The 23,342-nt window shown below is 39.1% G+C and overlaps 1 protein-coding gene across 2 annotated transcripts in view; it reads right to left on the bottom strand.

The window, feature by feature from the left end:
- Positions 1–3,045: 3,045 nt before the first annotated feature.
- ITGA2 (integrin subunit alpha 2) overlaps positions 3,046–23,342 on the bottom strand; it is a 107,848-nt gene continuing 87,551 nt past the window's right edge. For both annotated transcript variants that reach the window (XM_035291593.3, XM_035291594.3), the window contains 10 exons: positions 23,201–23,293; positions 22,540–22,616; positions 22,374–22,457; positions 18,447–18,549; positions 16,780–16,890; positions 15,752–15,856; positions 12,898–13,011; positions 9,394–9,483; positions 5,819–5,935; positions 3,046–5,377 (listed from right to left, as the gene is read on the bottom strand). In XM_035291593.3, coding sequence (XP_035147484.3) covers positions 5,297–5,377; positions 5,819–5,935; positions 9,394–9,483; positions 12,898–13,011; positions 15,752–15,856; positions 16,780–16,890; positions 18,447–18,549; positions 22,374–22,457; positions 22,540–22,616; positions 23,201–23,293 — 975 coding nt within the window. In that variant the 3' untranslated portion in view covers positions 3,046–5,296. The remainder of the gene's footprint in view (positions 5,378–5,818; positions 5,936–9,393; positions 9,484–12,897; positions 13,012–15,751; positions 15,857–16,779; positions 16,891–18,446; positions 18,550–22,373; positions 22,458–22,539; positions 22,617–23,200; positions 23,294–23,342) is intronic.

Here is a 23,342-nt window from a genome sequence, read left to right on the forward strand (position 1 = left end):
CCTGCCTCAGCCTCCCAAGTAGCTGCAATTCCCACACTCAGTTCTCCAAGATTGTATTTTAATGTGAGCGACATAGCAGACGCACTAACTGATGGTTGTGCTGCAGTGAGCTGCCCTCCGGAGACAGCTCGGCACAACTGCCATGGGCAGGGGGCATTGCGAGAGCACCGCAGACGTGAACGGAGATGCTTGTGCATCGCTATTTATGGCAGCACATACACACTTTCCACCCCATCTTTGCATTACTCTGCCATCTGTACAACGATGGCAGTCTGTGAGCCCAACACGTACCTATTTTATAACTTCAGCATATTTATTTCATCAGATTTACTCTTTAAAAATATTTAAACCCTCATGCTTACTACAATTTTTTTTTAAACAACTATGCAGATGACTCTGCTCTTGTATATTGCAGAAATTTGGCTGATTTTTTTCCCTCTGTATTCCAAGCATACGTTTTATTTCAAGAGGCAAGTTGTGCTTTAGAGTTTTAGAGCAGTGCTTTTCAAACTTCAGTGCAGTATGAATCACCTGGGGATGCTGTTGAACTTCCAATTTGACTTTAGTAGTTTTGAGTGGCCCCTGAGACCTGTGCTTTTAACAGGCTCCAGGTGATGCAGCACCATCTATCCATGGGCCACAGTTTGAGGACCAATGCTTCACACTGTCTCAGAACTTTGAAGGTAGTTTAAGGGTCCTGCAGAACGTCCTTGTGGTCACTGCTAGAAACAGATTGGATACCTATGGCAAATTGTAGCCTCAGTATTCTAAAGTTGAGTCCTGGATGTGAGCGAAGTGACTGTGTAAGATGAAGATGGTAAAATATATAACTTGTAAAAGCCCAAAGAAAAGAGCTTTATTTTCAGAACAGTTGTAATGATATCCAATAATGTGGTATGAAAAGAGTGGTTTACAATTAATGAAACTTTTCTGTTTGTTATACTTTGATATGAGGAAAGTTTATGTTGACTACAATTTAATTTTTCTCAGAAATCAAATGAATTCTGCAACTTTTTGTACAAACATGCATTTATTTTTATATTCTTTATGGAAAGCAAAGAGGCAAAACACATTTAATCCAAAACATCAACTACCACATTTGAACAGTTACCTATTATGTATGAAGGAAAATATCCAAGACAATTTCTTCTTTAAAATATATACAATTCTAACATAGTTATGCACTATATACATCCATATTTTGACGTAGTCTGCCAAAATAAACAGGTACATATGAAACTATATGTACATAATGGTTACAGTTTCAGTCTTTAGAGTGCAAAGAAATAGTTAATATTTTCACACCTCACCCCCGTGTTTCTCATTCACCTCTAGAGGTTTAAATTAACTTTCAAATTGATTAAAATGAGTATGCCTGAATGCATACCAAAGGGCATAGTCCTACAAAGTTGTTTATAGAATTGTTTTATTTGTGCAAATTAAAATATTAAAGATGGATCAGGGATCTCAGTTTAAGGAATCCTGCCTTCTGTTTGATGATGTCTTAATTTTTGAGATTTTCAAACATTGGGTTATAGCTGTATATCAGGTTAGGTAAATACGTTATACAATGATACGCTTTATTTTTAGCATAATCACTTGTGTGACAATAATACATTGGCTTTATTTTACTCTTCACAGTTTTAATAGATAACTATTTTACAAAAATAACATTGCTAGCTAGAAAGATTTCTGTCCAGATAGTTCTTATTTTGCTGCTGAAATGAGTGATGCACAATTGTAAATCTCTGTAGTTTCTTCATAAGCTATTTTACAATCTTACTATTTTATAAGCCTTGTTTGGCAGCCTGAAGCAAGTCAGCTTTTTACCACGTTCTATAGTCCTTGTCTGTACACCATTTATAAAATGGAAATTTGAATATGACATCTTTTATGCCCTCTACTTACTTTTAAAGCAAAAGTATTGTTGAATAGGAACACATAACTTTTATTTAAAAAATGTTTCTCCCCCCCTCCATTTCTTGTATGAATACTCACATTTGCTTAAAAGGGCTTGAGAAATACTGTCCCCCAGAAGGCATTTGACAATGTCTGGAGACATTTTTTGACTGTCATGACTGCAGGGGAAGGATGCTGTGGCATGGAGTAGGTAGAGGCCAGGGATGCTGCTGAACATGCTAAACACCAGGCCTTATAGGCAGGGCTGCTATCCTACGTGGTACAGGACAGCCCTGAGAGGAAGAATCACCTGGCCCCAAATGACAGCAGTGCCCAGCTTCAGAGACCCTGCCCTGGTTTGATAAATAGTGCAGAGACAAGTGGCTAATGGTTTATAGTAATTCAACTACTGGAAACAGTGTCATCTAGGTAACAGATTACCTAAGGCAAGGGTAACGAAAGCTTTCAAGTTCTGTATATGTATGTTTAGTACTTATCTAAGGAAGTATTCACCTAAACAAGGTAAGACAAAAACAAAAGCGTGTGCTGTAATTATTTGTATAGCACATTGAAAAGCTAGTATTTATATATACAGTACTTACTTTGTGTGTGTGTTTATGTGTGAGATGGAGTCTCGCCCTTTTGCTCAGGCTGGAGTGCAATGGTGCAATCTCAGCTCACTGCAGCCTCTGCCTCCCAGGTTCAAATGATTCTCCTGCCTCAGGAGCTGGGATTACAGGTGCCTGCCACCACGCCCAGCTAATTTTTGTATTTTTAGCAGAGACGAGGTTTCGCCATGTTGGTCAGGCTGGTCTCGAACTCCTGACCTCATAATCCACCTGCCTCGGCTTCCCAAAGTGCTGGGATTACAGTTGTGAGCCACTGCACCTCGCCACATTGTTTTTTAAATAGTCATTTTTTTGAGACAGGGTCTTGCTATGTTGCCTAGGCTGGACTTGAACCCCTGGGCTCAGGCAATCCTCCTGCCTAGGCTGGACTTGAACCCCTGGGCTCAAGCAATCCTCCTACCTCAGTCTCCCAAGTAGCTGGAGCTGCAGGTGCATATGAGTACCACTAGCTGTTAAATACACTTTATCAAGCTAATGACTAGTTTCTCTAGTTTTTTTTTTTTTTTTTTAAATAAAATTTTGGTTGGAATGAAGCTGTGAATTCACACAGCTGTTAAAAAACTTGGACTCTGGCATACCTAACTGGAGAATACCATGCTGTTTTTTCCATAAATCCCTAGCATTTTATGCCTTTTTTTCCTTGTTTGTTTTGTGTTGTCAACTACAAAGTAATTCTGTAAACAGTACAGATAGCCCTGAACTGCCATCATAGGGGCTAGGCCAGGGCAGTTAAGGTCATCCATATGCACATGGGCAGATAACCTGTTTTCCTCTGACATTTTTTCCAAGTCAAATTCTTGGAGGCTTCTCTGTTTGTATTATAGGAAATCCAGACCATAGACTTTTAAAACCAAAAGCATCACTGCTGAACTCCAACTCAGTCTTCCCATTTTATAATGAGGAATCTGAGGTTTATAGAGGTTGAGGACTTGTCCAAAGCTTTAGATATGTAGTGTCTCTGCCCTTTTCCTCTTAAGTTTCTCCTAGAGAATGTGGGGCCTCAGGAACACAGAAAAGAAGGTGCGAAAAGTAGAAATGGGCGGTATTTCTCAAAGTGTGGTCCATCTGCATCCCAATGACTGGAGTGCCTGTTGAAATGCAGATTGCTGGACCTTATCCCAATCTGACCAAATCATCTCAGGCTCTACCTTTTGAACAAATTTGCCTAGGTCAAATTCATTCTTATTTTTTGGTTTGGAGAATCACTCTGTTGCCCAGGTTGTAATGCACTGGTGCAATCTTGGCTCACTGCAGCCTCTGCCTCCCAGGTTCAAGTGATTCTCCTGCCTCAGCCTCCTGAGTAGCTGGGATTACAGGCACCCATCACCACGCCCAGCTAGTTTTTTGTATTTTAGTAGAGATGGAGTTCCACTATGTTGCCCAGGCTGGTCTCGAACTCCTGACCTTGTGATCCGCTCTTATGGAAGTTTAAGTACTTCAGAAACAAGACAGGCACAGAGGGTACACCTGCTAATTTGGTGGCTTCCAATGCCTCATCTGTCACTTCTGAAATCCTGAGATGTTTTATTTTACATTGTTTACACCCTCTGTCATTCCAACATTTAGAAATCCACTCAAGCTTATTTTTCTTACTTGTTTGGCACTAAATGAAAATAGTTCCCTGAAGTTAAGGAGTTTATATACAGTAATTCACGCAGGTGTGTAAATTACACAGATGACTTTTCCCCCCTAATATCTAATGCACAGCAGCTGTCCTGAAGGAGTGGGCACTTCGGATGAGGGGTAAAGGTGGTGATAACTTTGGACCACTGGAGAGAAAGGCAGGCTGTAGAGGGCTTCAATAACACGGGACCACCAGGAGATGGGAGGGTGGTTCAGTAAGGGAGGGGTAAGGTCGCCAAAGAAATTACTCATCTTTCAATGCTGCCAATCAGCCAATCAGGTCCTAAAAGAGAACCACTGTGCCTCCTATAAGAGAAAGGAAATTTCCTTCTTTTCCTTTTTCTGGCACAGGATGGGCCTCTAGCAGATGGAATTTTGCATAAATGTTATATTCTGGGTTTTAAGCAAAATTTTGTGCATCAGTCTCTATATTGCCCCCTCTCCTAACTTAAATGGACATTTTCCCAGTAGGAGCTACACTCTAAGCTCCATTACTCAAGCATGTTTTGACCATTAGAGCAAGACAGCATGTGAAAGAGGCATCTACGGTCTAAAAGGAACCAACGAATTTTACCTAGTTTATAAATAAAATTATCACTTAGAAGTATCCTCTGTGGCAACTCTGGATGAGCAGCATACATTGAAAACCAACCTGTGTTGTTTTATTTCCCCTCTTATAAACATCAATATTCATTAAAATTATGTATACAAGTGGAAGTACTTCCATATATGATATCAGGCACTTCCACTTTCGTTGCTGTTCAAAGACAAGCATTTTAAAGAGAACACTTTCCCCCTTAAAATCTGAGAGGATCATATTTTTCTTTAAAAGTTGTCAAGCTTGGAAGCATTTCATGTTGCTGATACAATGCACTTTAGAATGTAAACTCTGGACCAGCCAGTTTCAAGATTACCTTTTCCCCCCATCATATAAAATAAGTCTTTTACCCTTTATATCCCTACTTCCCCCTCCCCCCTCCACAATTTCTTCATTCTGAACTGACCTGCAGTTTTCTCTGAAAATACCAGGCTAGTTTACCTATTACATTATTTTTAAAAATAGGATTTAAAAAGAAATCCATTGACACAAATAGCAAACCCTGGCTGGAATGCTGCCAGTTCCCACTGCAGGTAGGTCTCCTGGTTCAGCTATTGAGTTCTGTGGTCTCATCAATCTCGTCTGGATTTTTGGTCATCTTTTCATATTTTCTTTTGAAGAAGCCAAGCTGTAAAGGTGATGATATAAGAATGTTAACACCCGTGGCTTGTTTTGTAAGGTGCCTCTGCATCCTCTGAGGCATCTCTGGGAATCCCTGAGGCTCTGAAGAGGGGTGTGCAGACTGATGACCTGGTATCTACCACCCACTAGAAGAAATTTTATGTCCAGAGAGCTCAGCTGCATTGCATAAAGCTACATTTTTCAGCATCTACTTATTTGAAGCTGAACAAAATATTCAGGGTTCTGGATGAAAGGAAGGTGTAAAAGAAGATAAAATCCTTACTGTTTATTTTTTTTAAGACATGAATAAGACATTGTAAACAAACTTGCATTTCTTTTCTCCTTGTGATAGAAAAGGTAGCATATAAAGCCTGAGGTTAATGTTTTGTAAGCAATTCAAGGCTGGCCTTCAGGAGCCCTGTACTTTAAAATCTGACGCTTTTCTTACCTTCCATAAAATTGCAACCAGAGCTAACAGCAAAAGGATTCCAGCAATTATACTTCCTACTATAACTCCTGTTGGTACTTCAGCTTTCTCATCAGGTTTCATTATCATCAGGGGAATCTGGAAATGTAAGTTCACAATTGAGTTATGTTAATACCACAGAAAAGCGGGGAGATGGCCCGGTCCAGTTCTCTAATGCTGTAAGTGAAGGTCTACATCTCTAGAAAGGTGACATGACTTGCTCATGATGGCATACCTCAAATATTGTTAGAATAGTTTTAGAGAAAATGCTCCTGCAAAGTCCATCCAGCTAAAATATACAACTTGTCTAGTTTCCCACCTTTAACTACATCAGTGTTTTGTGGCTACATCATGTCTGACAATGTCAGATGCTTATTTCACTTATGAAATAGAATCTTTCTTTTCTGGCATACATTCAAATCAAGTGAAAGCAAACCGCTTTGGGGAGGGGAACTGAAACTCATTAACTCAACTTCATGGTGACTAAACAACAACTTCATGTTGAGTGTTTAAAATACTAGTTTCACTTAAACCAAATTCCAAGTAGATATCTATTGTTGGAAAAGTAGAAATAATATCTCAAGGGTCAAGTTGACCTTTTCAGTGGGAAAGTTGTCCTTGAGGCTGCTTAGAATTCTTTTTTTTTTTTTGAGATGGAGTTTCACTCTTGTTACCCAGGCTGGAGTGCAATGGCGCGATCTCGGCTCACCGCAACCTCCGCCTCCTGGGTTCAGGCAATTCTCCTGCCTCAGCCTCCCGAGTAGCTGGGATTACAGGCACACACCACTGTGCCCAGCTAATTTTTTGTATTTTTAGTAGAGACGGGGTTTCACCATGTTGACCAGGATGGTCTCGATCTCTCGACCTCGTGATCCACCCGTCTCGGCCTCCCAAAGTGCTAGGATTACAGGCTTAGGATTCTTTATGTCTGCTTCCTGGCAATCTTTGAGATGCTGTAATAGAATGGCTGCCCTGAGTTTTAACAGTAAAACTGTATAGTCTTCTTTTTTTGTTGTTTTTTTTTTTTTGAGACAGAGTCTTGCACTGTTGCTGGGCTGGAGTGCAATGGTGCGATCTCAGCTCACTGCAACCTCTGCCTCCTGGTTTCAACCGATTCTTCTGCCTCATCCTCCTGAGTAGCTGGGATTACAGGCATGCATCACCATGCCTGGCTAATTTTATATTTTTAGCAGAGATGGGGTTTCTCCATGTTGGTCAGGCTGGTCTCAAACTCCCAACCTCAGGTGATCTGCCTGTCTCGGCCTCCCAAAGTGCTGAGATTACAGGCATGAGCCACCATGCCTAGTCTAGATTTCTTTAATAGGGAAAGAGTCTCAACCATTCTCTTTAGAAAATATTCATTAAGAGTTATATTTAGAAGCAAAAAAGGGGGGATAATATGCATTTTATTTACTTGATTTAATATTAAATTGCAGTGGCCAATGAGCTGCTTTTTGTTACATAATTTATGGGCTGGGCTAAACTTGCAGCTGGCCTTGGTGACTGTATTTCCTTTCATTTTTATCTTCAAGAGCTAAAATATAAGGCTTTATAAATTTATGAGGAAAGTGAGAGTAAATTCATGTAGCTCACTGCTTAGTGGCAGTTATAAGCCTACTGCTCTCTTTTCCACAGCTTTCAAACCCAGGGAACCACAGATCCCTGCAGACCCATGACTATAGCATTTTGTGGGTGAGATTTTTAAGTGGGCTGGGATTCAAATAAATGTAAAAAACAGAATACATGTCAAGTTATTATTTAGATTCAACATCTTATTCAAAAATTTATCCAAATTATTTAGATATTAAAAATTTTTATAGACACAATTGATAATATTAGGCTGGTGCAAAAGTAATTGCAGTCTTTGCCATTAAAAGTAGTTTTTCTTTACTTTTTTGTTTGTTAGTTTTTGAGACGGAGTCTCACTCTGTCACCCAGGCTGGAGTGAAGTGGCGTGATCTTGGCTCACTGCAACCTCTTCCTCTCGGGTTCAGTGATTCTCCTGCCTCAGCCTCCCTAGTATCTGGGATTATAGGCATGTGCCACCACACCCAGCTAATTTTTGTTTTTAGTAGAGAGGGGGTTTCACTATGTTGGCCAGGCTGGTCTCAAACTTCCAACCTCAGGTGATCTACCTGCCTTGGCCTCCCAAAGTGCTGGGATTATAGGCATGAGCCACCTTGCCCGGCCTTTCTTTACTTTTAATGGCAAAGACCACAATTACTTTTGCACCTAATAATTGACCTCTGTTATGTAATAGTATTGCTCAGAGAAAAACCAAGAAAAGAAGAATCTAATGGGTTTATTAAAATTGTTCATTTGAATTTCCAATTAATATATTTAATACTGCTGTCTAAAAAACAGTCTTCAGTAGAGTTTCACATACTGTCTGAACACTATGTTTTCTAAAGTAAGCTTTTAAAAAAATCTATAATACTTCTCCCCTATGCTAAGTTCATAGCATTTTGAATTTGACGTCTGCATTTCCTTTGGCTCTATTTCTGATTTTCCAGGCTCCAGTCTTTGAAGAGAGGGTGTGAGCTTTCACTGAGGCTCCTAAACCAGAGGCAGAAAAGTGTGCTCTGTTGTGTGGAATAATTTTCCCTTGGACAAGAGTGGGGCCCCAGTGCTGTGAGCTTCCCTCTCAGGAATGGAGTGGGGAGGCCCAGAGTTCATGGGGCCATAGCTTTTTGACCAAGTCTGTAGGCCGGAGCAGTGGAATGAGGCCAACTGCCAGCTGGTCTTGGGGGCAGATTCTTAAACTGGCTTTCAAATCCTAACACAAGCCTTGGGAGGAAAATGCTCAGGGCTCTGCCAGCAGATTAACTGGGCATGGAAATCCCACTATATCTAAATATGGCATATCCTAACCGCAGATTCAGTGCAAAGGAAAATTATCTCATGCCAGCTCTTAGAACAGAGAGCCTTTGTTTTCTGTGAGAGTACATTTCTCTGTAAAAGCTTTTTTATCAAGGGGAGCATTTACAGTCCTCCAGAATGTAAAATCGAATGAATGGACATGTCACACAGTGTCAGTGTCAGTGTCTAGTTGTAAGGAGAACTATTTTTAAACACCCTCTAATAAATGCATTATTTATTAAGCATGCTTTAGCACCTTTCTTTAAAAATTATTCAAAATACAATTTATGATTTAAATAAGCATACTTAGGTTTTGTGGCCTATGCTGTAGACCATTTTGTGGAAGCAGGAGGAGAAAGGAAGAGCTGGTGCTGCTGGCTTAGTCATGGAGAAGAGTCACCATGGAGTCCCAAGCCATATACAGCCCTTTTGTTGTGCTTCTCACTGGATCACCACTTCTTGGAAAGCCGGCTTTGCCAACATGGAGGGGAGAGCATCGAGGAGGGCAAATATATCAATGAACTTTTTGAGTAGCACACACCCTTGCCAAAAGCTCAACAATAAACATCAGATCTTTAAAGGTTTAGTAAGATTCTTCTACATACATGTAGGCGAGAAGAGTGACTATTCCAGGCTTTTAGAAATGGAATGCCCATCGCTGACCCTGAGGCTCGCAGGGAAGGGTGTGATATGCTCACCGTAACAGTGTTATCTTCGATCACGTATATCTCAGGGTCATAGGTGTGGATTTCTGCAGCTGCCGTTAGCTGTACCGTCTGGAAAGTTGACTGGATCACAAGAATAAGGAATATGTTTTATCCTAGCAGTAGCAAATGCAGAAAAGCTGACATGCTTATGATTTATTTATTTCCTGGTGGAATATGACAAGCAAATGCCAGTTCTGAAGACCTACCCAGAATCTGCCCGTGCTTAAACCAGTTATGTAACAGGGCTGCCGTCAGAAATACCCAAGGAAATTTTAAGACATGCAGATGCCTGCGCCTTGCCACCACGAATCAAATATCTGGGGTGGGATCCACACATGAACAAGTTAAAATATCTCCCTGAGCAGATCTGACCTTGAGAACAGGGTTGAAAAACAAGGATTCAAAAATAATTATTTTTAATTGGGGGAGATCATAGTTCAGATTTATAAAAAATAAAGTTTGTGACATGAGAGAAAATTGTAAACTTGACATTTTTGTATACTTACCTAAATAAACCAACATTTAAAGGGAAGAGTATTTTCCTTATGGGCACATGTGTGTAAAGTAATACTGTTGAAAGTGCACTTGAACTTGACCACCTAAGGCCCTGAACCTTTTGGCATGTTCTATCACATCAGTAATTCAGATTTCCTAATCTAAGTGTTTCTATCAGATAATACTTAATTTGGGGCAGGCATATAGAAAGGTTATTTTATGCTATCATTACTAGTAACCTCCTAATTCAAAATAACGTTACATCCATTCCTCCATCTAGTTACTTTTCAGCTGGGCACAGTGGCTCACATCTGTAATCCCAGCACTTTGGGAAGCTGAGATGGGTAGATCATCTGAGGTCAAGAGTTCAGGACCAGTCTGGTAAAACCCTGTCACTACTAAAAAATACAAAAAAATTAGCTAGGGATGGTGGTGGGTGTCTGTAATCCCAGCAACTTGGGAGACTGAGGCAGGAGAATCACTTGAACCTGGGAGGGGGAGGTTGCAGGAGCTGAGACTGCGCCACTGCACTCCATCCTGGGCAACAGAGTGAGACTCCATCTCAAAAAGAAAAACAAAAAAGCATTTTTCAATAGAAATATTATTGATGTGTATATTTCACTATTTTCTCTATATTAGGCCTGATGCTACTGTGAAGTAGAATGCAGCACTCAGATGTTAGAGCTGCTTTCACATGCTATGGCTACTAGGACTTAGTTTTTCTGGTTACTAGGGCACGTTATTGGACATACTCTATGAGGTAATTTGCTAAACAATATCTGGGAGCCAGAAAGAATGTATTTCCAAAAATTGAGCCATTTATTTCCTTTCCACTGGCTCTGACTCTGGTTATTGTTAATTTTCTCAAGATAGATGATTGGATCAGAAATTAATCATGCTCACCAGTCTCTTAAACATATTATTGGGGGAAACATTAAGAGTATTTACATTGGTTTAAGTTTAAGAAAAAAAGTTTACATTTAAGCAGTTAAGTAAATGCTGGTTTCATAATCCCCAAAGACTAAAGATGAAATTTTTCTTATAGTAGTCTCAAAATAGGTCCTTCTCACAGGCACACAATATCCTGCAGGGTTGAAAGTAGAGGTAGGCATGCCACATATATCTGGAGAGTGAAGTAACACACCTGCTAGCATTCATCAAGACTTCTCCTTACAAATGCAACAACTCTATCATCAATTTGGAGGACTGAGAAATCACTTTGTAATGAAATTACTTGCACTGCCTCAGTGAAAGGGTAGCAATAAAAGGCAGTGCATCAGTGGCTTCTAATATAGGAAATGAGATCCATACTTCAGACTGGATTCCTAGGTGGTCTGAGAGACATCCATTTTGCTGCTTTAATAGCTGAAAACAAGGTGGGGATAAGCACTTGACCTTTCACAAAGGAGGAGATGTGAAGGACTTGGCATACCTTGACATTTCAAGGGTGTTTTCTCAGCTTAACCACCCTAGCCACATTAAAGCAGCACAAATAGTATACTTTCTAAGAAGTTTGCTCCCAGAAATAAACTACTGCTTCTGAAGATTGTTGGGAAGGTACTTTAAAAAGTCTCACAGTTAAAATGATGTAGACTTAAACCAACTCAAGAAGAACCTAATGTGTTTTACAGAGCTGGCGTGAGTGAGTTTTGACGTGCAACAGTCAGTGTTCCTTCCAGTTGGCAAAATTTGCTATGAAAACATTTGTTCCTCAAATCCAAGGAGCCAAGAACCAATGGAGCAAAACTGAGCACCACACTGCAGCAGCTGGGAAGGTGGTACAACTGACAGCACACTTCACATCTTTAAGGATGTAGAATTGTCCTGCAGGCTTGAGAGCAAATGCAATTCCTAAGAAAACAAAGTGAAGGCAAGCAAGCCAAAAGAAATATTCAACTCCTCACTTCCCCATTCCCCCAATTCTGTATTTTTTTTCTAACCTTTTACTATTGCTTTTTCTTCTATGTCTTTATCCAAGAATATTGCTTATATTTGACTCCAAGGATGTGCTTGGAGGGTGCTCGGTTCTCCAGTTTTACAAAACTCTACAGCAGAAAGTAAGGTTTAGAGATCATGAAATGGTAAAAAGAAAAAAAAATGAGTAGCGTTTGGTGGTAAGCACCTTGGGAACTGATTTATTTATTAAAAAGAAAAAAAATCTAGTGAGTGCTACAAAGGTCCCCAGGAGGTTTCAGACTAATTTCTGTTTTCTTCCTCAATTGGAGCCCATGTCAGGAAAAGGGATGCTAGCCACACAAGCTGTCAAATTTAAGGGCAGGCCTGTCTATTCTTACACTGTTTCATGCCAGACTGAAATTCTGGCTATCAAAATCCCTGCTGAAAGCAAATATCGCTAGAGCAGACTCACAGTTGCCATATGGAAGAAAAACACTGACATTGTTTTGGCTTTTTCTTCATACTTTACTTGGGGATTGAGATGACTTAGAAAGTCATGTGCCCACTGTGCTTTTCCATCAGGGAAAGGGCAAAACAGGAGAGCAGGGTGATGACCTGGCTGTAATACAGGAAGACATATCCTTATGCTAGATTCATCTACTGCGTGGTTTGAGATCAATCATACAATTAACTGAGAGCTCAAGGAGTAAGACAGAGACACAGGCATTTTGATTTGGGTGTGGCGGAGGAGACTGGGAAGATGGATATCAGGGGAGCTTCTAGAGGGAAACAAAGCGGGCTGCCCCTTGTAGCCCAGGGCTGCAGAGATAACCTTGACACCCATTCCCATTGATGTGGTAGGTCACAAGGAGTCTGAGAAGCAGAGCCTTTCACAAGTACCCCAGGTGACTCAGGCACTGCCTAATTAGATGAACGTTGGAAAAGGATAGAAGTGTGCTGCCTTCTAGGGTAAAATTGCTCTGGGTTATCTGGGTACTGCAGACATTAGCCAGAATACTTATTTTGTCAAAGGGGAAGAAATTGTCAGTGCAGCCTTACGTTTCCTTGTTATTGATAAATCCAACAAATAATACTGATACTTACTGATGCAAAAGTCCCATTCCAAATTCTGGTAGTCACATTAACAAAGTATTCTCCTTTCACGTGAAGGTCTTTGAACCAGCAGGTAACATTACTACAGGAAGAGGTTCTGCAGTTCTTGTAGTATGGAGTCAAAGGTAAAAGAGAGAGTGAGTTAGTAGGAGTTCAAAATAAATGCCAACATTTTAAAGATAGATAAAACCCAGTGCTGGGATGCATCTAGGGAAACAGGCAATCTCATGAGCTATTAGTAGTTATAACCCTCCTGTCTTCCTTCAAGAGATTCTGGGACTACATCTCAAAATGTACAAAGTGTGCGCACCCTTTGCCACATCTATTTCCTGTCTGTATAGACAGCCTCAGGAGATAATCAGCAATGTGCAGAACCAAGTACCCCAAGCCTGTTTATTGCATTACTATTTATAAGAGTAAAAACACCTAAAAACCCCAACCTCCCAAACTGTAACTTGTTTGTCAACAATGAACTAGTTAAATAAATTATTGAACATACACAAAATGTACTACAATTCAGTCATCAAACCTAATGAAAGACTCCTTAGATTTAAAAAAAAGTTGACAGAAATAGGATCAGCAGTTCCAGGGGCTGGTGGGGTGGAAGGGATGAATAAGCAGAGCACAGATGATATGTAGGGCAGTGAATAGACCCTGTATGATACTATAATTGTAGATACATGTCATTTTTACATTTGTCAAAATCCACAGCATGGATTTTAACAACACCAACAGTGAACCCTAATGTAAGCTATGGATATGGGTTGATAATAATATATTAATGTAGTTTCATCGATTATAACAAATACACCATTCTTGTGTAGTATTTTGATAGTGGGGGAGGCTGTGTGAGACAGGGGGCATATGGGAAACTTCTGTACTTTCCACTCAATTCTTCCATGAACTTAAAACTGCATTAAAAAATGAAAGTATACAATTAAAAATCTATGATGTATTGGCCTATGTCCAAGGCCAAAAGGTAGCATGGTCCACTTCTGTTACAGCCTGTATTTATCTACTGGTAGATTAATACACATTAAAAGAAACACAATTTTATTCTTCTGGTTTCCAGTTTATACCATCCTTCATAAAATAAAACAATTGCAATCAAGAAAACCAGGAGAATTTTTAATATTGTTCATAGCAGACAGCTGTGGTTTGTTTAGGAGTTATTGCTTACTAAAGGTTCACTTATTTGAATATTTAATATGTGCCAAGTACCACGCCAGATGCTAGACTAGTCTCTTTCCCAAAGAAGCAGGCAGAACTCAAGAGCAGGAAATGACAAAATATTGAAAAACAGAGAAGAGCAGCAGCATGTTTCACAGCTAAATAAAAAACATCACTATTTGTAAACAGTGCTGCAATGAACATATATGTGCATGTGTCTTTATAAAAATGATTTATAATCCTTTGGGTATATACCCAGTAATGGGATTGCTGGGTCAAATGGTATTTCTATTTTTAGATCCTTGAGGAATCGCCATGCTGTATTCCACAATGGTTGCACTAATTTACACTCCCATCAACAGTATAAAAGCGTTCCTATTTCTTCACAGCCTCTCCAACATCTATTGTCTCCAGATTCTTTTAAATGATCACCATTCTAACTGGCTTGAGATGGTATCTCAATGTAGTTTTGATTTGCATTTCTCTAATGACCAGTAATGATGAGCATTTTTTCATATGTTTGTTGGCCACATAAATGTCTTTTTTTGAAAAGTGCCTGTTCATATCCTTTGCCCACTTTTTGATGGGGTTGTTTTTTTCTTGTTAATTTGTTTTAGTTCTTTGTAGATTCTGAATATTAGCCTATTGTCAAATTGAATAGATTGCAAAATTTTTTCCCATTCTGTTGGTTGCTGGTTGACTCTAATGATTGTTTCTTTTGCTATACAGAAACTTTTAAGTTTAATTGGATCCCATTTGTCTATTTTGGCTTTTGTTGCCATTACTGCTGGTGTTTTAGTCATGAAGTCCTTGCCTAAGCCTTGGAACCAATGCAAATGCCCATCAAGGATAGACTGAATAAAGAAAACGTGGCACATATACATCATGGAATACTATGCAGCCATAAAAAATGAGTTCATGTCCTTTGCAGGGACATGGATTAATCTGGAAACCATCATTCTCAGCATACTGACACAAGAACAGAAAACCAAGCACCGCATGTTCTCACTCATAATGGGTGCTGAACAATGAGAACACATGGACACAGGGAGGAGAACATCACACACACAAGGGTCTGTTGGGGGTTGGGGGGCTAGGGGTGTGATAGCAGGTGGTGGGGATGTTGGGGAGGGATAATATTAGGAGAAATACCTAATGTAGGTGACAAAGAAATGGAGGCAGCAAAGTACCATGGCATGCATATACTTATGTAACAAGCCTGCAAGATCTGCACATGTGCTGCAGAACTTAAAGTATAAAAAAAGTCAGTATTATGTGGAAAGGGGATTTAAGGGGCTTCTCCTCTGAAGCACACACCCAGTTCCTTCACAGCTCTTTGCCTTGTCTCCAAAGTGCACAATGCATAAACACAATAGTTTCACATGAGTTTTTCATGTGAAGTCTGGAACTTGTATTTTATAAGAAATGGCATCAGATAATTCCAGTAACCTAGATTTGAACATGCATTAGGTTGGTGCAAAAGTAATTATGGGTTTCAAAACCATATTTACTTTTGCACCAACCTAATATTTTCTAAATCTTAACTTATATAAGCCATCAAAGGCAAAGTAAGAAAGCTCTATGATATCAGCTGGTAGAAGAAAAGCAGTGCCCTGATCACAGGTGAAGTAAATGTATGACTGAGGGGAGCTTTCACATGTTAACTTGTCCTCACCAATTCTTTCGTGTGCCTGAAATTTTCACTTTTGAAAGATAGAGAAGAAGACGTTTGTCCTATTTTCAGTGGATTGATATCTGCATTACAACTGATGTCACCAGCCTATAAAAGAAGAACACCGATCAGACTTTGGAAGCAAACAGTTTATGATGTTCCTTTCAACATGTTAAGAAATCCTACTGTCACTTGTAGAGGCCTGGGAAGGGCTGTTAGGCTTCTTTCAACAGCGCTGACCTGGCCACATTTCATATAATTGCCAGGTGAACATGAATATTTAAATGTTCCTGATGTGAACTGACAAGGTGGGCTAGGTTCTTATAGCCCACATATAATAAAGCAAATTTGCAACAGCTAAACATTGAATAATTCCGGGTAATTCTCTCTGGAACATTTTAGGATTTTGATTTTCCTGTAGCCCCTATGCACACTACAGGAGTAATATAACTGGTGACCAGCTAAGTGCTGGACTAAAGATGAGCCAATGTCAAGGGGTTTGGCTAGAGCAGTACTTCTCAGCCCAGGCTCTGCGCCAGAGCCACAGGGGATGTTTAAAGAAAAACCCTGGTGTAAGAAATTCTGATTTAATTGCCTGAGTTAGGTCTGGACACTCTTATTTATAAAAGCAAATGGAAGGATTAAAATGAACAGCCAGGGCTCAGTTATTACCAGGAGAAAGTCCAGGCTGGCTCCTAATTGCAGCTGTGAAGACCTGCTATGCTCCCCATGTAGTTCCCGCCTCTCACTTCCCAGTCTTCACAGGGCCTGTCAAAGTCAGATCTTCACCTGGCCAAAATGGGGTTTTTGGAATAATTTCTCCCACCTGCAATTCTCTAGACTCAGACATTTGTTTTCTCGTAACAATATTTTCTTCAAAGATGAAATTAACTGCTAGTCAATTGGCACTGGGCTGCATAGGAGTTATTGTCTGTTTCCCCCCGTAAAGTGTCAGACACAATCACCCTAATCTCATGCGTTATTTACATCTTTAAAGTGCACATTCTTATAGGTAATTTTGTAATCTTTACCTTGTCTGTTTGCACCCCAGTTAGGTACATCAGTGGGTTCTTTTCTTTGGTATATTGAGGGATGTGGATGATTACAGTTGCCATGCTTACTGGAACACTTCCTGTTGTTACCTATGTAGAGAATAAAACATGACAGTACTCCTACAGGATGCACATGATGCGAGGAAATTCACCAGTAACCCCTGTGTTGATGAAGAGTAACTACAAAGTGGTAAGATTGAGTGCAAATGAAAGTGAGTCATCACTTTATAGTCACACTTCAGGTCTCTGTGTCTCACCTCTTAAAACCCATTTGTGCCTGAATTATGCCTGATATGCAATTTCAAAAAAATTGCCATCATACCTTGGTGATGACTGTAAGTATAGGCTATAAGTAACTCCCACATGCTTAGTGTTCCAATAATGGAACACTAGGCATAAATGGCTCAATGGAAAAAACTCAACATCTACAATGTTAATGGGTAAATAAATAATTTGTGTCTTGAGAGTCGCAGTATAAATGGTTAAAAATGCCACCTGTGGAGTTGGCCTGCCAGGGTGTGGTGTCCCACTCTGCAGCTGATAAGCAGTGTGGGTTGGGCAAGGAACTTGACCTCTCTATGCTTGTTTTCTTATTTGTAAAGATAATCAGAAATTCAGTAGGTATGTGCTGGCACAGGGCACTGGCACGACATCTGTTCTCACTAGTGGGGTTTTCTGTTCTAATTGGCCAGGGCTCATACCCTACTGGTTATTTAAACATTTTAAATAACATCCCTGGGAATGATAAGATCAAGCTCATAACTAATCTGGGAATTAAATGGATAACATATGTAAAGCACTTGATACAATGGCTGGTACTCAGTACACTCTCTATGAATGTTATTTTATTACCGTGAATTGAATAGATACCCCATTAGAGAATGTAGTTGCCAAATACCATTCACATTTTATAAATTCTATTATAGTATCTGGATCACAAAAATTCTTCTAATTTTTTAAATTACAAAATTGCAGGGTTACAACCATGTAACAAGCTAGTAAGACATGTACAAAAATAAAATGGTATTGACTTATGATAGTTGATAAATTCTTCTTACTTTCCAAAGTTTAATTTTATTACATTTTAAAATAGTAATTCCTTCAAAAATTTTATCTCAATATAACTGGTAGTAATAACTATATTAGTAATTCCTTACTAATAGTAAATAGAATTTGGTTCAAGAATATTTTTAGATACTATCTAGTATTACTGTACAAATTTGTATACAAATGGTAAATGCAAATAAAAGTGCTCTCTAAGGATAATTATATTCCAAAGACTTTTACCCACAGCAACACCTTTATAGTAATGCTCTGTTGGTTAATGTTGAACATCTGCCTTCAAAATATATCAATTGTCCTTTACCCAAGACACATACCTATGCACAAAGCCTAGTTGTTTACTTATCTATGATCTAGCCTATTGGTTCTCAAAGCATGGTACCTGCACCAGCAGCATAGGCATCACCTGGGAGCTTGTTAGAAATGCAAATGTGTAGGCTCACCCCACACCTACTGAATCAGAAAGCAAGTTTGAGAACCATGGGTGTATTTCATTTTTTCTTACTTTCTTCTTTTATTTCCAGACTCATTTTTTTCTTCCCACTTTCTCCTGGATTTGTCATCCTTATGACAGGCTTACCGACCTTCAGGGAGAAGATGAATTTTGGACCAATATCTTCAAAACTGTGCACAATAGAAGGAACATTTCCATCCGAAGAGATTTCATAAAAATTTATGTTGGTGGATCTGTTGGACAATGTTTGTAATGCCAAATATTTTAGTTTGCTTTTGTTCTTGAAGCTTAATATTTCTTTTATTTAAGTAACTTATAGCTTAGGTTAAAGTAAATTTTACTTTTAGTTACAAAAGTACCAAATAAAAAGAAATTCTTGTTATGGGCTTATGGTCCAATGTGTGTTTCTAAGACTAACATAAATTCCTTTCAAAACATATTTCTTCGTGGACTTTCTGCAAAGAATTTGTGCGTTATATGTTTACCAATTGTCAAGTTTTGAAATAAGTACAAAGAACTTTAGAACTGATAGTAGAAGTGTTCCCAAGATTGCTGTTATAGTGACTAGTATGTTAACATAGTAGACAGTACTTGTTGGTTGGATGAATGGATTTATAAGCCAAGGGTTTTTAACTTGGTGTGGCTAAAGTGTAATAATAGGGTATTGAGCTCCTTCAGTATTCACTACTGGATGCCTCTATTATTCGTTCTTCCTATCCTACTTTAGCTGCAAACCAGCTTGGATGGTTTGGGTCTGAATGGGGTTGGTCAAATCTATTTCCACAATTAAGATGGCTGATGCAGAAGTTTTAGTAGTCTGAACCTCAAGGCACTGGTTGATCTTGACTTCTTTGCTTAAGATTGCCAACGAAGATATGCAAACAAAGTGGTGATGAGATCAGAGAAACCCTCATAGGACCACTCAGACTAGAATGAAACTGGGGACCTCCCCTCTTCTCACTTATTTCTGAGGCTCCGAAGTGGGATTCCAAACAGAGTTGATTCTTCAGGTGGTGACTGGGGGATGAGTGGTGAGGGTAGGGGTCTCAGAATACTATGCACTTCCTTCCCATTTATTCCCACTGGACAGTTGATGTTATTCATAGAATGTTGAGTCTATTTCTTAAAAACTTGGGGTGGACATTTTCTGAAGTAGAATTTTTTTTTTTTTTTTTTTTTTTTTACTAAAACCTTGTCTTTCTCTCCTTTATGCCTTAAGGATTTTTTCCAAATCCTTAAAAGAAAAATATTTCATAGGGAGACTTGAATAGATGTATTTGTCAAGGTTATATATGACAGGAAACAATGATTTGTCAGCCTGATGTGGAAAATGGGAAAACTGACTAGGATTTGAAACAGAAAACTTGGCTGTGTGTGCATGAATTATTTCCTATGCCTTCCCGAAGATCTTTGTGTGAGATCCTAAATGGGGCCAGTTTCTAAATTTAGGTGGTCTGCATTTGCATTTTAAAGAGATCTGACTCTTTTTCATTTCTTCCAGCCAGGAGTGAGTCATTATGTTTATTATTTAGGTAACTTAAGGAATAACTTAAATATTCCTTAAGTTACCTAAGTGTTGATCAATATATTTATAGTAGTAGTCATCTATACTCAGAGGGATCCTGCTTCAGAAATAATACTATTATCACTATTTCTACCCATCTTTTTTTTTTTTTTTTAACAATATAACTGTTCTGGATTTTTTTCAAGAGTTTGCAAATATGTTTGTTAAATTATTTTGCAGCATTGCTTATGATGGTTAAACAAAACAAAATAAAAATGCAAAACAACCAAATATCTTGTGAATATTGAATTGATTACATAAATTATGTTCCAGCCAGGACTAGAAGAAGTTAGATCTGTATTTCCTAATATGAAAACTTTTCCAAGATTATGTAAAATGCAAGGTACAGAACAGTGTTTTATCATTCCTTTTGGGTAAATAAAATGTGCACGTGTGTGTGTGTGTGTGTGTGTGTGTGTGTGTGTGTGTGTGTGATATGCATATATCTCGGTAGATAAGCAACCCTGTATCCGGAAGATGTTCTGAAAACAGTCTTGTTAGTCTCCTATGGGGAGTGGCACTAGGGAAGGTGAGGAGGGATGATCTCACTTTTCACTGTATATCTTTCTCTAATGTTTGGGTTTTCTAGGTAGCAGGACTAAGAGCCATTTAGCTTTTGTTCTTTATAATTTTCTATGCTGATTTTTTTGAGTATATGATATGTTTTAGAGAACATTAGAATACATTGGAATTTGAGTTGCCATTACAAAAATACATGCCTAAGATGATAATTAGTAAAAAAGTCTCATTTCAATCTTACATTTATTTCATGCTTAAATATTTTGGAAAATATTGGCCATTGTAGGAGAGCAGAATAATAAAAAGGCTGTATTGACAAAAATATTTAGAAGAAAGGATCAATATAAGAAGGAAAAAAATTCAAATAATGTGGGAACATCAATTTGGGTTGGTTACATTTGTTTCCAATTTCTTATTTTAGCAAGTGGGGATCCTTTGAAGTCTGCAGTTACTGATGAATTTTTCAGAGATGTATTATTTGGACTGTATTTTGCTTCTGCTTGTGCTGTTTGCAACTCACTGGATACAGAAGCATTCTTTTCATCTTTGCTCATGTGTCTCAAGCTCTAGACATGATGACATATTTTCCTTTTTGTTTTTGCTCAGAGAGCTATTGGATATCTACAAATTCGATGCTCTTAGCGCTGGGCTGATGTGGTAGAAGCTAGATGAACCTGCTGTCACTAGATTTCTTGGGAAAATGCTGCAGTATGCTATTTGGGGGTCATTGATCTGTGCTGGGAAGTTGCCCTAGTGCTTTACCAGGTAGAGAACTCTGGTTCCCAGGCTTGGAGGAGGGTACCACCTGTGACCAGCACACCTGCACATCTGTGCTCCAGATTGTCTGTGCCATGAACTCACCTTACTTCTAAGTGTGAGTTAAAGTGATATCAACCTATTAGTACCTGTGAAATTTGTGTGTTACCCACTTCCCAAGACACCTGTCCCTCTGAACAATTAAAGACAGCTGGTATCAACCAGTGACATTTACACCACTGCTCTCAGGTTTGCTTGCTTTGGGCAGGTAAAAACAGGGAACAAAGTATTTCTTTATGGATGACCGACCTTCTTTGGAAAAAACCTTATTTCCTCCTGGCTGGAAGAAAAGCCTAATCTAAAATGTTAGGCATTTTCCACTCAGAAACTAGACTTGATCTAGTTTCAATATTTGAATATTCAACCGGTGACTAGATTCAATATTTATGGTAGACCTACCATGTGCAAAACATTGTGCTTGGGGCTTCAATGTCCAGGAATGGGGCTACTGCTTGAGATCTCATATACAGTGGGAAGTAAGCAGTGAGAAGAAAGTGCAGGCAACACTCAGGACCTTTGAGAGTTCTGTTTCAATGTTTTGGGAATGTTTGTAGCTACTTAGAGGGCCTGTAATGTGGAGTGTGCCTATGATGTGTGGCTACAGGGATGTTTCTCTGCTTTTTGGGGTGCTCTCATTAGATTAATAAACATAATGACTCACTCAAGGTTTTCCTAGGGACTAATATGTCTGTGGACTTCTGTTTTAGTTGACAAGAATTTTAATTCAAATTCTTCAGTTAAGAATGAGCATACAGGCTGGGCATGGTGGCTCACGCCTGTAACCCCAGCACTTTGGGAAGCTGAGGTGGATGGATCACAGGTCAGGAGTTCGAGACCAGCCTGGTCAACATGGTGAAACTCCATTTCTAGTAAAAGTATAAAAATTAGCCAGGTGTGGTGGCACATGCCTGCAGTCCCAGTTACTCAGGAGGCTAAGGCAGGAGAATCACTCGAACCTGGGAGGTGGAGGTTGAAGTGAGCTGATCGCACCACTGCACTCCAGCCTGAGTGACAGAGTGAGACACCGGCACACACACACACACACACACACACACACAAAGAATGAGCATACAGAGGACTTCTTTTTAGCCATGAGCCAAAAATCTTCTAATCTAGAGTTGGTGTCGGTGGTAACAGGCTACTCACTGTTTCACTTACCTTGTTAAGTGAATTTCAGCATCATACAGGAGAGGAATTGTGAGATTGACTAAATTATCAGCCTTGTTTTCTTCTTGGCTTTCACTATTGAAAGAAACATTAGGAAATTACTTAAAGAGAAATATAAGCTATCCATCTTTCCATTCATGACTTCATCATGTTTTACCTTAAGGCTTGGAAACTGAGAGATGCCTGATTCTGAAGGTTTTGAAGATTGAAGTCGAAGTTAATAGTAAAAGTCACCTATACACAAAATTAAAATTTGTCAGTCTATCATGCTTCATACTCAGGGGCCAACATAAAAAAAAATGTTTCCTATAAAAGATTCCCAAAAACTTGATTCTGAATTTTATGTACCTTAGGCTTTCAAATTTGTAGAAAATCTTTATTGAGTTGTCCACCTTGTTTTACTATGCCTCACATTAGAATTAGATAAGCTTGACTTTCAAGTGGTGCATATAAGTTATCCAGGTGTATATTATACCTGTCTGAATCTGGAAGGGTTGAGCTGATGTGAAACTTGTTACCAGGGGTAAATAAATGATCTCTGTGACTCTGTGTATAGTGCTTTGACCAGTGCTACTCAACATATTCAGACAAAAAGAACTTTCCATATTGTGTGTACCTTTTGGAATGAATTATGTGGAATGAATTATGTTTTATTAATAATTTAAAGAAAGCATTCAGATATTGAAAACTTCCCCTAAGTATGCAGCCAGTTATTTTGTGATGCCTATCAAATGATGATAGCAAGATGTTACATTGGTAAATGAACATGTGTGCTGAGGAGGGCTTGCACGGATTCGAGGATGAAATGCAAGTTGTACCTGTTGTTCTCTCTTTAAAGCAGGGTAGCCTACATCGCAAGCAACAGACTTCTGAGAGGCAGCCACCTGACACGTTACTTCTGTCCCATCAACCTGAACAAGACCAAGGAAACAATAGTGATCAGTTGCCATGTAATATTTG

Source organism: Callithrix jacchus, chromosome 2, assembly GCF_049354715.1.
Source record: "Callithrix jacchus isolate 240 chromosome 2, calJac240_pri, whole genome shotgun sequence".
NCBI lineage: Eukaryota > Metazoa > Chordata > Mammalia > Primates > Cebidae > Callithrix > Callithrix jacchus.